The sequence below is a fragment of the Macaca fascicularis genome, chromosome 19, assembly GCF_037993035.2.
Source record: "Macaca fascicularis isolate 582-1 chromosome 19, T2T-MFA8v1.1".
NCBI lineage: Eukaryota > Metazoa > Chordata > Mammalia > Primates > Cercopithecidae > Macaca > Macaca fascicularis.
The window spans coordinates 61,081,756-61,093,921 of NC_088393.1; the positions used below are offsets into that span (position 1 = coordinate 61,081,756).

Sequence of the window (12,166 nt, forward strand, 5' to 3'; positions counted from 1 at the left end):
TTAAAACAGTAGTTTTTAAAAACTCAGGAATGAACATCAGAGGTAAAGAAAGGGGGTTCCGGCCGGGCGCGGTGGCTCAAGCCTGTAATCCCAGCACTTTGGGAGGCCGAGACGGGCGGATCACGAGGTCAGGAGATCGAGACCATCCTGGCTAACCCGGTGAAACCCCGTCTCTACCAAAAAATACAAAAAACTAGCCGGGCGAGGTGGCGGGCACCTGCAGTCCCAGTTACTCGGGAGGCTGAGGCAGGAGAATGGCCTGAACCCGGGAGACGGAGCTTGCAGTGAGCCGAGATCTCCATACTGCCCTCCAGCCTGGGCGACAGAGCGAGACTCTGTCTCAAAAAAAAAAAAGAAAAAGAAAAAAGAAAGGGGGTTCCAGTTCTAAAAACGTGCTGGTGTTGAGTTCGCAGCCGTGGCTGCACTGCCTCCAGCTCTGGGAATTCCAGCCCAAGGAGAAGACGGGTAAACAAGGATTCCAACCATGGTCGTGCACCCCCCACCCGCAGGAAATCGACAGGGTGCAAATCCACGCTGGGAAGCAGCCAGGAAGCCGCAGCTACCAACGCCCGGCAGGAGCGCTCTCTCCCGGAGCGGGAAGGAACCTCCTGGTCCCCGCAGGACTGCGCTCTCCGTGAAATGGGACTTGGTTAGAAATCCACTGAACTCGCCGGGCGCGGTGGCTCACGCCTGTAATCCCAGCACTTTAGGAGGCCGAGGCGGGCGGATCACGAGGTCAGGAGATCCGAGACCATCCCGGCTAACACAGTGAAACCCCGTCTCTACTAAATATACAAAAAAATTAGCCGAGCGTGGTGGCGGGTGCCTGTAGTCCCAGCTATTTGGGAGGCTGAGGCAGGAGAATGGCGTGAACCCGGGAGGAGGAGCTTGCAGTGAGCCGAGATAGCGCCACTGCTCTCCAGCCTGGGCGACAGAGCGAGACTCCGTCTCAAAAGAAGAAAGAGAGAGAGAGAGAGAGAGAGAGAGAGAGAGAGAGGAAAGAAAGAAAGAAAAAAAGAAAGAAAGAAAGGAAGAAGAGAGAGAGAAAAGAAAGAAGGAAAGAGAAAGAAAAAGAAAGAAAGAAAGAAAGAAAGAAAGAAAGAAAGAAAGAAAGAAAGAAGAAAGAAAGAAATCCACTGAACTCCTCATTTGCAAACTTCCCTTCCAGCGCCTGTGCAAGAAATTGCTGGGGACATCTAAGCAGACACGCCCTTCCAGAGCAGAGCTGACGGTGCTTTGCAGGCGGTAAGCGCAGAGGATCTGGGTGAGGCATTTGAAGTCACTGACCCCGTGCAGTCCACGCCCACGTGGCTCAGTCCTGCCACGAGACGCCCCCAGCGCGCCCAGGCTGGAGAGCGCACCTAGGAACCCACTGTGTTGTGCTCCATGGCACTGCAGGATGGCTATCGCTAACAATAACGTAAGGTTTCCAGTAGCTAGAGGGAGGAGAGTGAATGTCCCCAACACACAGACATGAAGCAGGCTTGAGATGATGGACATGCTAATCGCCCTAATCTGATCATTACGCTAAACCTATTCTAAGGTCGCCACCTACCCTGTGAGTATGCACAAGAACTATTTGTCAATTAAAAATAAATTAAATATACACATAAGTAGTAGACACCTTGGAAACCTATTTGAATCTATTAAATATTTGCAATAAAAAACAATCCACTATAATTGGAAATATCTTTGCCTGCAAAAACACTTTTATCCGGTAATTGATAATGCTGAACATGAGATTTTATTTTTGCATGGGGTCCGACAATATGTAGTATATGATTGTGGGAGGAAGAACTGGGTAAAGAAATCAATAATATTTTATCGTTGAAAAGAATGCATGAGTATGCACTATTACTATTTGTCAATTTAAAAATAAATTAACTAAATATAAATAGTAGGCACCCCAAAACTTTTTGAATCTATTACACATTTGCAATAAAAAGAATGCAGTATGATTGGAAACATCGCTTTCTAAGAAAAAATCTCTTTTTTCCATCATTGAAAGTACTTAACCTAAGATTTTATTTTTGCATGGGGTCAAAAAGAACATAGTATACACTTGAGGGTGGAGGAATTGGGTAGAGAAATAAGCTACAGGTAGTTTTTTCTTTTAAAAGGGTATGTGACTTTTTAAAACGTAAACTTAATTGACAAATAACAATTGTACATATTTATGGAGTACATTGTGATGCTTTGATAGATGTATATGTTGTGGAATTGTGAGGTCAATCAGTTTCACATATCCATTATTGACATAATTGTCACTTTTTTGTCAAGAACATTTGAAATTCACTCTCTTATTAATTGTGTAGGTTTATAGTATGCCTTATTACGAACTACGGTCATCATCTGGTGCCACAGATCTTAAAAAATTATTCCTCTTTTCTCACTGTGCATGAATTTTTAAGATAAACACAGGGGAGGTAAAAGGATTAATGCAAGAAAAGACGTTTCAGGGAAGAAGTTTTAGCAGTTCTGCTTCATAAAAGTGGGAATTTAACCTGTTTCAGTTTTCTGGATGATATGAGCCTTTGGATTTTTTGAAAGCAAGTGAATTTCTTATTGATGGCAAAAAAACAAACAAACAAAACCATGATGTTTTCAGAGAGAGAGAGAACACAGCAATTAACCCAGGACAGGACATTTACTGGAGAACATGCCATTCCTATCTCCTCATCCTTCTCTTGCTCTTCCTCATTCCCAGAGCATCTTCCTCAGATGAGATTATCTTGGAAAATCCCATGTGAATTTTGAGAATACGCCTTTTAACTTCATATTCCTTTCCCCACACCACCACTGCACCCACGGGCAGAAGGACCTTGAAATGTAGAAAGGGCGACCTCTTCTTCTGTCCTTTGTCACAGGAGAGGTTCAGGAAGCCTGTGGATGAGAAACCCACCCGAATAGGACAGAGAGACCCACACGCTGATACCTCTGTGAGAATTCTTGGGAACACTCCTTTATTAGGCCCTTCCTTGCATTGCTATAGAGAAACACCCGAGGCTGGGTCATATATAAAGAAAAGAGAATAAGCTCATGGTTCTGGAGGCTGTATGGGAAGGTTCTGCAGGCTGCATGGGAAATATTGCAGCATCTTAGTCTAGGGAGGCCTCAGGGAGCTTTTACTCAAGGCAGAAGGCAAAGAGGGATTAGGCATTTCACATGGCAAAAGCAGGGACAAGAGAGTGGGGAGGCAGGTGCTGGACACTGTTAAATGCCCAGATCTCATGAGAACTCACTCACTCTGGCAAGGACACAACCACAGGGGAGGAGCCTAAACCATTCATGAGAAAAGCGTCCCCATGATCCAATCATCTCCCACCAGGCCCCAGGTCAAACACTGGGGATGACAGTTCCACAGGAGATTCGGGCGGGGACACACATCCAAACTATATCAACTCCCATCTCATCTCTGCAGAGAGGCGAGTCTACACTCCATCCCCAAACCCCAAGTATTGCCTAGACCTCAGGATCTTTAAATCCTGGTGAATTGCTGAGCTCCCGTCCACACCCTGGAGCCGTGCTTGCCTTCCTGCTCCCATCAGAGATTAAAAGCAAGAGCCACTGACTCTTTCCAGGAGCTGTCCCTGGCACTGACACTTGGCTTCTTGCAGTTCTCCCCGTCTGAGGTGGGCTTTTAAAAATTCCACGGATACATGGAGAGTTTGGGTGACCCATCCCCCACAGCCACATTGCATACTCTAGTCCATTCCCGGACTCACAGTGAGCCAGGCTGTTCTTAGACCTCACTTATCCTTGGCCCCACAGAGGCCAGAATCTCCAGTCCTGGTTTCCACTGAGCTCCCTGCCATGGGAGACTGAGCTGCCCATCCCCTTTAGAGACACAGAATGAGATAGCCTGGGCTTATGTATGAACATTTTAAACATGCAGAAAATAGTGTATGTTGTTCAAAATATATGGTTCTAGGTTAAAATTTAAAATGATGGGAAGGGCAAACAGCAAATTATGTTATTTGTTTTGGATGTACACGTGTGATAAAATGAAAGTGCTAGGAACAGAATAAGAAATGGAGAAAGAGGGAGAGGTAATTAGATGAGATGTGATTACGTCATGATTAGGTTAGCCAGGGGGAGTGACTGCGGGGCTCTGGGGCAGTATAAATGCCAGCAGGAGAACGGATCTTCCCCTCAGTGGTATTTGCTCCCTTCATCGTGGAAGCCCCACTGTGAGGAGTAGAGTTCGCCGAGGGTCCACTTACCCGAGTGGCTCCTGGAGGGAAGGAAGACAACAGGTTGTCCATTACTACTTTGGGCCTTGGTTTATTCCAACAGGAGAAATAGAAGAGTGAGAAACCTCTGTGGTGGGTGGTTTTAGATGTTGAGGTAAAGATTACTTAATTGCTTAATAGTATTTCTTAAGATGGAGCCTGATTCAAAAAATGTTTCAGAAATTGTAATGATCGAAAAAATATGTATTAAAAAAACAAAAAGAAGAGAAACAAAAAACAAAATAAAAAAATTAAAAACAAAATTTTAGTGATCATACGAAGGTCAACGATTGCAAGGAATGCTCACCCAGCACCCTGAATTGTGTGGGTGCCGGATGAGCAGTTATGGAGACTTGGTGCCTCGGACAGAGGGTTTTTAAATAAGAGATTTCTTCACTTGTCTTTTATATCAGTACACTCATTGGCCTTTGCTAGGAGCTGGTAAAAATTCAGGGCCCTGAGCCTCTGCCCATAGAGTAAGCCAAGCAAGACTTAGGCTGCGAGCACCCAATCTATAATGGTGGAATAAAGAATGGTTCTACTTAAATATGTAGTTAAAAATGTTTCTTTACCTCTCAATTTTGGTGATTTGGATTTTGAAGAGGAAAGCACATTTTATTCTAGATTTTCTAATGTGTTTGCCCCCAATGTAGCATTCCCTGATCACTTTTTTTGTTTTTTTGGTATTTTCATGGCAGTGTTGTCTTCTTTTTTTCCTAATATGATCTATGAAGATGAATTTTATTATCTTTCTGTGGTAACCCGTGGTAATGTATCCTACTACTGCTTTCAAATAAAGAGCACGTTTTCCTGTCGTATTCCATTTATTTTTTCATCTGCTCCAACTTATTGTTTGATTGACCATTTCCATCTTTTCACTTTTGTAATCTCAAGTTGTTCCGTCTCTATAGACCTGAGCACTTCCCCCATATTTTATCTTTTTTCAATCATGTTGTGACAAAAAAAAAAAAAAAAAAAAAAAAAAAAAAAAAGGCCCGATTGAGACCCCAGGAGAGGGCTCTTTGTATTCACACAGGAAGAAATTCCGTGCGAGTTGCAGAGAACAGTGAGAAGAGGGAGTTTACTGAAAGCTACTACATTACAGAGTAGGGCGACCTCAGAATGTGACCGGAAAATGCACCGTCTTTTTTTTTAAGTTGTTCTGATATAGAGGTCTTTTCCATGTGAAGATTTCACTAAGCCGTGTCTACATGCGGTGGGCTGACAGCATGACATCGTTTAGTATTCTGTTGATTTAAAGAAAACCCTCCTTGACATTGTAGCGTGTGAGTCAGGAAAGCATAGCTATCATTATCTTGAAGGCATCTAACTTTGAATATGGGGCATCTGGACATTTTGCTTTCATAGGAGTCTGTCTTGCAAGCATTGCTATGCTGCTTCCTCAGCCGCAAACGTCTTAGGACCTGGGTGGTGACTGGCCAGGACTGTGCCTTGCTAGTTTTCAGATGGAGTTGATTTATAAATGGTGTCGCCCTCACTCTCCTCTGCTTCTGTTGCCCTAGCACTGTGGTCATTTAGACAAAGACATTTCCCCTGAACCCAGGTTTTCCACTGCTCATCAGTTTGGACATGAAAGGGCTTTACCTGTATTTTCTTTGCACTTTCTGATTTCCACTTGAATATCTTATTTGGTCTTAAGGACTTTGATTGCAGAAATTTCAGACAATGTGCTTCATAGTTTAAAACATCCTTATATAATATAAAATGTAGGTATATCTAATTTTGGCAAACGGACTACAGATTGATAAGATATCTAGTTTTCTAATATATTAAATTTTCTTTGAGGCCAATTCCATGATCAGTTTTTTCCAGATGTTTGATGGTATACCATGAGGGTCCCTAGAGGAGGGACCTGCCTTGCATGCATATCAAACATGCTAAGTCCAGCGAACAATTCTTTTAATAGATCACCTGCTTTTCTCATTCATATTGGTGTCACGTCACTGACAGAGGAAGGCTGCATCCGCGTAGTTTGAATGACAGAAGGTGTGAGTTTACTCCTAGGGACACGGTGGGCACAGCAGAGAGATGAGGCTGACTGCATCCTGCCCCTGGGAGATTCCAGGGGTAGGAAAGAATCAGCGTCTTGTTTTCTTCCCTCCACAGGGAAACAGAATCCCTCGGGCAGGACCAGCAGTGATGGACCCCAACACTCTCTCCATGGAACGGGGGAAGCAGTTCTTAAAGCAGTGTGGGATCCCACAAAGAGATGTGAGTGCGGGAGCTGCGGGGTCACTTGGGAGGCAGGTGGAATGCGGGGAGTCCAAGCCTAGGGGGACGGCTGAAGCAGGCTCCCCGCCCAGGATCGGGTCATAGTCAGGGTTTCACAACCTCCATACGCGGGCACTAACCCGTTAAAATCGATTTGCAATTCCTCTCAGGGACACGGGAAAATGCCAATGCCACCGCCCCTTAGTTCCCACCTGGGAACAGCAGCTCTTCCCGATACCCTGGGCTGTCACTCTCGGTGCCACTTGAAGGTCACCAGCAAACTCCTCACCGGCTCTGGAGTAAAGAACTGTGAGATGGCCTTGCATCCTCATAGCTTAGCTCCCGTGCATGTGTGAGAACATAAGGAGTTTGGTTTTGCATTCCTGACTTATTCACAGAGAATATAGTCTCCAATCCCATCCAGGTGGCTGCGAAAGCCTTTAATTTCTTCCTTTTATGGCTGAGTAGTATTCCATCGTGTGTGTATACACATCACAGTTCCTTTATCCACCAGTTGATTGATGGGTATTTGGGCTGGTTCCGTATTTTTGCAATTGCGAATTCTGCTGCTGTAAACACGCACGTACAAGTATCTTTTTCATATAATGACTTCTTAAAAAAAAGAAACCAAGAAATATGAGACTGTCTAGCATTCCCTTTAAAATCTGAGGAAGTTGGGAGTTCCTCCTCTCCTCTGCCAAGCCTTCCTCCTGCCTGCAGAGCTCAGGTTGCCTCTCCATTCTCCTTTCTCGGCATTAGATTGACTTGATGACAGAGAAATGGGTTGTTCTTGCCTCTGTGGAGGTTCTTCTGCGATTTCCTCTGAAGCCAGGAGAGGATCCGACCGTCCGCTGTGTCTCAAATGAAAAATGCCAGGCTTTAGTGGGCCGGCCCCCCACAATTTCACAAAGATGTGGATACCAAGAGGAGAGGTAAGACAAGTATTAGGGAGTAAGGATGGGACGGCCTGGGGGACTCCCCAAGCACAGTGTGGGCTCAAGGTTTCTGCTGAACATACCTAGAGGCTTCCATCTTGCATGTCCCCCCATGACATGGGCTGTGATGTGTGCGATGCCTGGCGTGAATATGCACATACGTGTCAGCGTCGCAGGATCCTCAGAGGGCTGGTCCTGGCTTGGCTTTGTGCCTGCCTCTGTGTGAAGAGTGGCGTGTGGTCACAGGGGTCTCATGTGAACGCCACGAGTGTCCATAGGTTGAATATGAAAGCTTTGCAAAGCTTTGAGCTTCTGGTTGGTTTTCTGAGTGAGAAGCTATTCTATGAAAATAGCGGGTTTTCTGGAACTAGCTGGAATAAAAATCACTAGTTGTTAGCTATTCATCTCTTGGCTTTGATTAATATTGTCAGAGGGTTTCAGCTCTGAGGCACTGACTGCACACAAATTCAGAGCCCAGAAAACTTTTATGCAAGGCTGCAAATCTCACTTCTCCCTCTAGAAATCAAGCAGCCTTTGGTTTATAAAATCTGTGTCCTGTTCTGGGAGTAGGCCAGGCTGGGAGAGAGTCACAAAATAGCACAACTGGCACCTGGGTTCAGAGAGGACCAAGTTACAGTGGGTGTGACTCAGTGGCCAGTGCGTCCCTCCATCCCCACTTGGGTAAATAAGGGTAGGAGGGACTTTTGTCTGGTGTCTGTGTAATGTTCTCTCTCTTTCTTATGATTAGGAAATCCAACAATCAATTAATAAAGAGGACTGATCAGAAGCTCAAGGACCTGCCACAGATGGCAGGTCATCCTGTCCGTCACCAGGCTCAGAGGCCCCCCACAGCCAAGAACCCACAGAAGCAGCAGAGGAGACCCGTGGGGCAGAGGACACCAGCAGAGGAGGAGGAGTCCAGGGTCAGTGGGGGCTTGAAAATGTTGGTAACCAGTGGACACCAGAGTGTGGGCTTGAACACGGGAACCGTGTTTATGACTTGGGGGTTCCCATGGACTCGGGCCGACAGGTCAGTGCTCTCCTCCCTGGCAGACTGGCCCATTCGGAGTCTCTGAGGCGCAGCCTCATTCTCTGTCCAGTGTCACGTCCAGCCCGGTGTTTGCCGAGTCCTCAACACTGGTTCATTATCTTCACTCTCAGACACGCGCGTCCTTCCTCCTGGGATCCCTGTTAAATGGGCTCTGGGGAGGACGATAATATCTTGAGTTTCCTGGCAACCAACAGCCCGTGGGCCTATGTCCCCCTCCTAAAATAATCCATCTCCAACCCCCAGGTCATGCGTGAACCTTCGCAGGTGCCTGTGATTGCTGTTGACTGGCTGCTCTCTGTCCTCCTCCACCTGCAGGTGAAATGCAAGAACTGCGGGGCCTTTGGGCACTCAGCCAGGAGCAAGACGTGCCCCATTAAGACGTGGAGTGGGGCCCTTCCTCTGCAGCCCCTGGGCTCACACAAGGAGAAGGAGAACCTGCAACCAGCAAAGCCCCAGCTACCCCAGGCTCCAGGGCCCTTTATGAGGAATGACAGAAAAAAGGAGCAAGGTCCAAGGTAAGGATTTTGCAGGGTCAAGGACTAGCCATGAGGTCAGTGCCTCAGGAGCTGGTGTCTCCCCTACTCTTTCTGTGCAGCCTTCTCTAGGCACACACAGGAAAACTCCAAATGCAGGTGGGCAGGGGCCGCTGCCTCCCAGGGTCCACACTCCGAGCTTATTCCAGCGCTGAGAGTCTGCAGAGTGCAGGGGCTGTGGGAGACCTGGGGATGTTGCCCGTGGTAGGCAGAGCAGCACCAGGGTCTGAATGAACTTAGGGACCTGGGGCCATGGCCAGGCAAGTAGGGGGAGCTTCCTGTAAGCGGGGCTACCTCTGAGATGAGAGAAGGGGCTGTCCTGGCAAAGTTCATAGAGGCCTGAATGTCTCCTTCACCCAAAGCAAGGGCTGGGCTGGGTTCCGGGAGGGCGCTTGGTTCCCAGTCACTGGTGTGGGCAGGAGGATCAGGCGGGTCCGGACAGTGAACGTGATTTCTTCCACAGGCCCCAGCAGCAGCAGAGCAAAGCTCTGACGCAGACATTTCCCAGGAGTCCCCAAGAGAAAACAGAGGGAGCCTGGAAGGAGCCAGTGGAAGCCGGTTTCTTCCGGGTGAGCATTCCCCGGCCCCTCCTCTGTTTCTCCTCTGGCTCCCCTGATTCCTTCACTTCTGTGCCCCTCACGGGTGGGGATCATGTTTAAACCTGGGCTGCCCTGCAGGAGAACTGCGCTACCCAAGGACTTCGCATACTCCAGTTTCCAGCTTCTTCTTCTTTTTTTTTTTTTTTTTTTTTTTTGAGACGGAGTCTCACTCGGTCGCCCAGGCTGGAGTGCAGTGGCACCATCTCGGCTCACTGCAAGACTGCAAGTTCCACCTCCCGGGTTCACGCCATTCTGCTGCCTCAGTCTTCAAAGTAGCTGGGACTACAGGCATGAGCCACCACCCCCGGCTAATTTTTTGTATTTTTAGTAGAGACGGGGTTTCACCATGTTAGCCAGGATGGTCTCCATCTCCTGACCTTGTGATCCCCCCACCTCGGCCTCCCAAAGTGCTGGGATTACAGGCGTGAGCCACTGCACCCGGCCTCAGCTTCTTTGTTTGAAAGTTGGTTTCTGTGCCTTTATTTACAAGTTGGCCAGCAGATGCTGCTGGGCGCATTTCAGTGCCCGTGGGGAGTGACTGATCAGATGTTTTCGGGGTACGGGCTGCAGATAAGGTGTCTCCTTCATTTTTATACATGTTCTTACATCTGCTTTCAAAAGGAGCTGTGCCATTTCCAGTCTCCACGTTGTGTGGGGGAATTGATATTCCCTTGATATTAACAACAGACAACATAAAGATAGTTTTAATTTTCATATGTGATAGTCCCAGCAAACAGAATGGTAGGCCATCTTTCCCCAACACTATTCCTGAAGTGACAATTCTGCATATATTCAGTGACCATGTGTACATCCTTTTCTGTGACATTTAATTTCCTATGTCCTATCTCTTTTGTAGGGTCTTCCCTATATTTGATCCTGATTTAGATGCAATCCCAGTGCATGTTATTCTCCTCTGTTTCTCATGTCAGTCTGTCCTAGCTTGCTTCTCGTATTCACACAGCTTCTGTTGTGATGTGGTTGCACATGTGAGTTCCCTGCTTCAGAGAGTTTGGAAATTCTACTGCTGAGCTGTCTCATGTGGGGTGTTTTGTCCTGCAGCATCCTACAGTGCCTCTGCCTGTCCACGGCACCAAGAAGAGATCTGCCCTGGGCCCTGTGTCCACAGGTCCACCGCCTGTCTACATACCTGGGATGAGATTACTCTGCCCTTCGGGTCACAATGATCGAGCTGAACTGAGCACCTGTGGACCCACCAAGGGACATGGCGGGGACATTACTGCCTCCCTGCTCCCTGTTCTGAAGAGCTCCCACCAGAACCGCACTCTCAGTGCCAGGCCGCCAGCCAACAGGGCTGACGTGTCCTCCCACGGTGCCCCCCAGCCTGCCATGAAGGCGTCCGCGCTGGGTCCCGGCCTTAAATCCCAGGCAGAAATCAAACGTCCCGATGCAGATGCAAAGCCCGGACCACAGCAAGTCAGACGAAAGTGTGGCCAGGACTCCAGAACCCAGACGCCAGGAAAGCAGCCTGCCGCCGTCCCCACCCAGACCGTCCAGAACCCCACAAAGAAAGCAAGACTCAGTTCCTTTCCAAGCCCCGCACTGAGAACTCAGTTCCCGGATGTGGGCACTGTGCGGACACTCCAGCCTCCCTTCACGGCAACTGGACTTGGATCCAGACAGGCACCCAAGCCGACCACAGAGACAGCAGCCACCAAGACAGCAACCCTGCAGCCCAGAGTCAACCTCCAGCCGCTACCCAGCTCACCTTTCCTGGGCCCAGCCCAGGGCTGCCCCGTCCTCCAGCCTGGACCACCCATTCACGTTCCAGGGAGGCCCGGCAGTGTCACCTTCATGAGAGGGCACGAGGGACAAGAGAGCCCCAGCTTCAGAACGCCTCCCACATCCCACCCTCCTGAGAACTCTGCTTCTGCTCAGAGCCCTCACGTCTCAAGGGAGCCTGAGGGGCGGTGTCCCCAAGTCTCAAGGAGTGTCCTCTATGAGGACCTTCGGGTCACTTCCTCCTCAGAGGACAGTGACAGTGACTGAGGCCCCCAAGACAAGAAGACCCGGCTTCAAGCGCATGTGACTTGGAAGTGGCTGAAAGGCTGAGAAGCGGAGAGGCAGGAAGCAGCCCTGTGCGGGCTCAGCACTTCCCTGGCGGCAGTGCCTGTTCAAACATGGACCCCAGATACCATCGGGGATCAAGAAACCCTGCCTATTTACATTATGTAAATTTAACCTGCATTAAAATGGGGCTTATGAAAGTGTCTTATACTTTTCTTTTTCAATTACATATAATTATATGAGAAACTGAGTCAACATAAGCAAACAATGTTCCACTAGTGTCAATAGAAAGCTTTGAAACTCATCTGAGGGAGGGAGCCAACGACTGAAATTTGAGTAATTCTGGGCAAAGGGCCCTTCGACGGTAGTGGAAAACCTCAGTATCTACTGACTTAAGAATATTTGACTGTGAAGAAGAGTTGTAGTGAGAAACACTTAGCCTTGGAAAAATGGGGAATTTGTTTTTCTTGGAAGAATGTGGGTTTTTTTAACCAGTGAATTCAAACATTTAAGAAACTGTTCTTTTTTATACCGTATACATTTTTCCAGGATATCAGAC

The 12,166-nt window shown here is 47.9% G+C and overlaps 1 protein-coding gene across 1 annotated transcript; it reads left to right on the forward strand.

The window, feature by feature from the left end:
* Positions 1–8,153: 8,153 nt before the first annotated feature.
* Positions 8,154–11,916, forward strand: LOC107128272 (protein FAM90A27P-like). Its single transcript, XM_015442006.3, has 4 exons — positions 8,154–8,322; positions 8,766–8,965; positions 9,447–9,552; positions 10,642–11,916. Exons 1-4 carry the CDS (start codon positions 8,206–8,208, stop codon positions 11,587–11,589), a joined length of 1,371 nt encoding a protein of 456 aa, XP_015297492.3. The 5' UTR covers positions 8,154–8,205; the 3' UTR covers positions 11,590–11,916.
* The last annotated feature ends 250 nt before the right edge of the window (positions 11,917–12,166 follow it).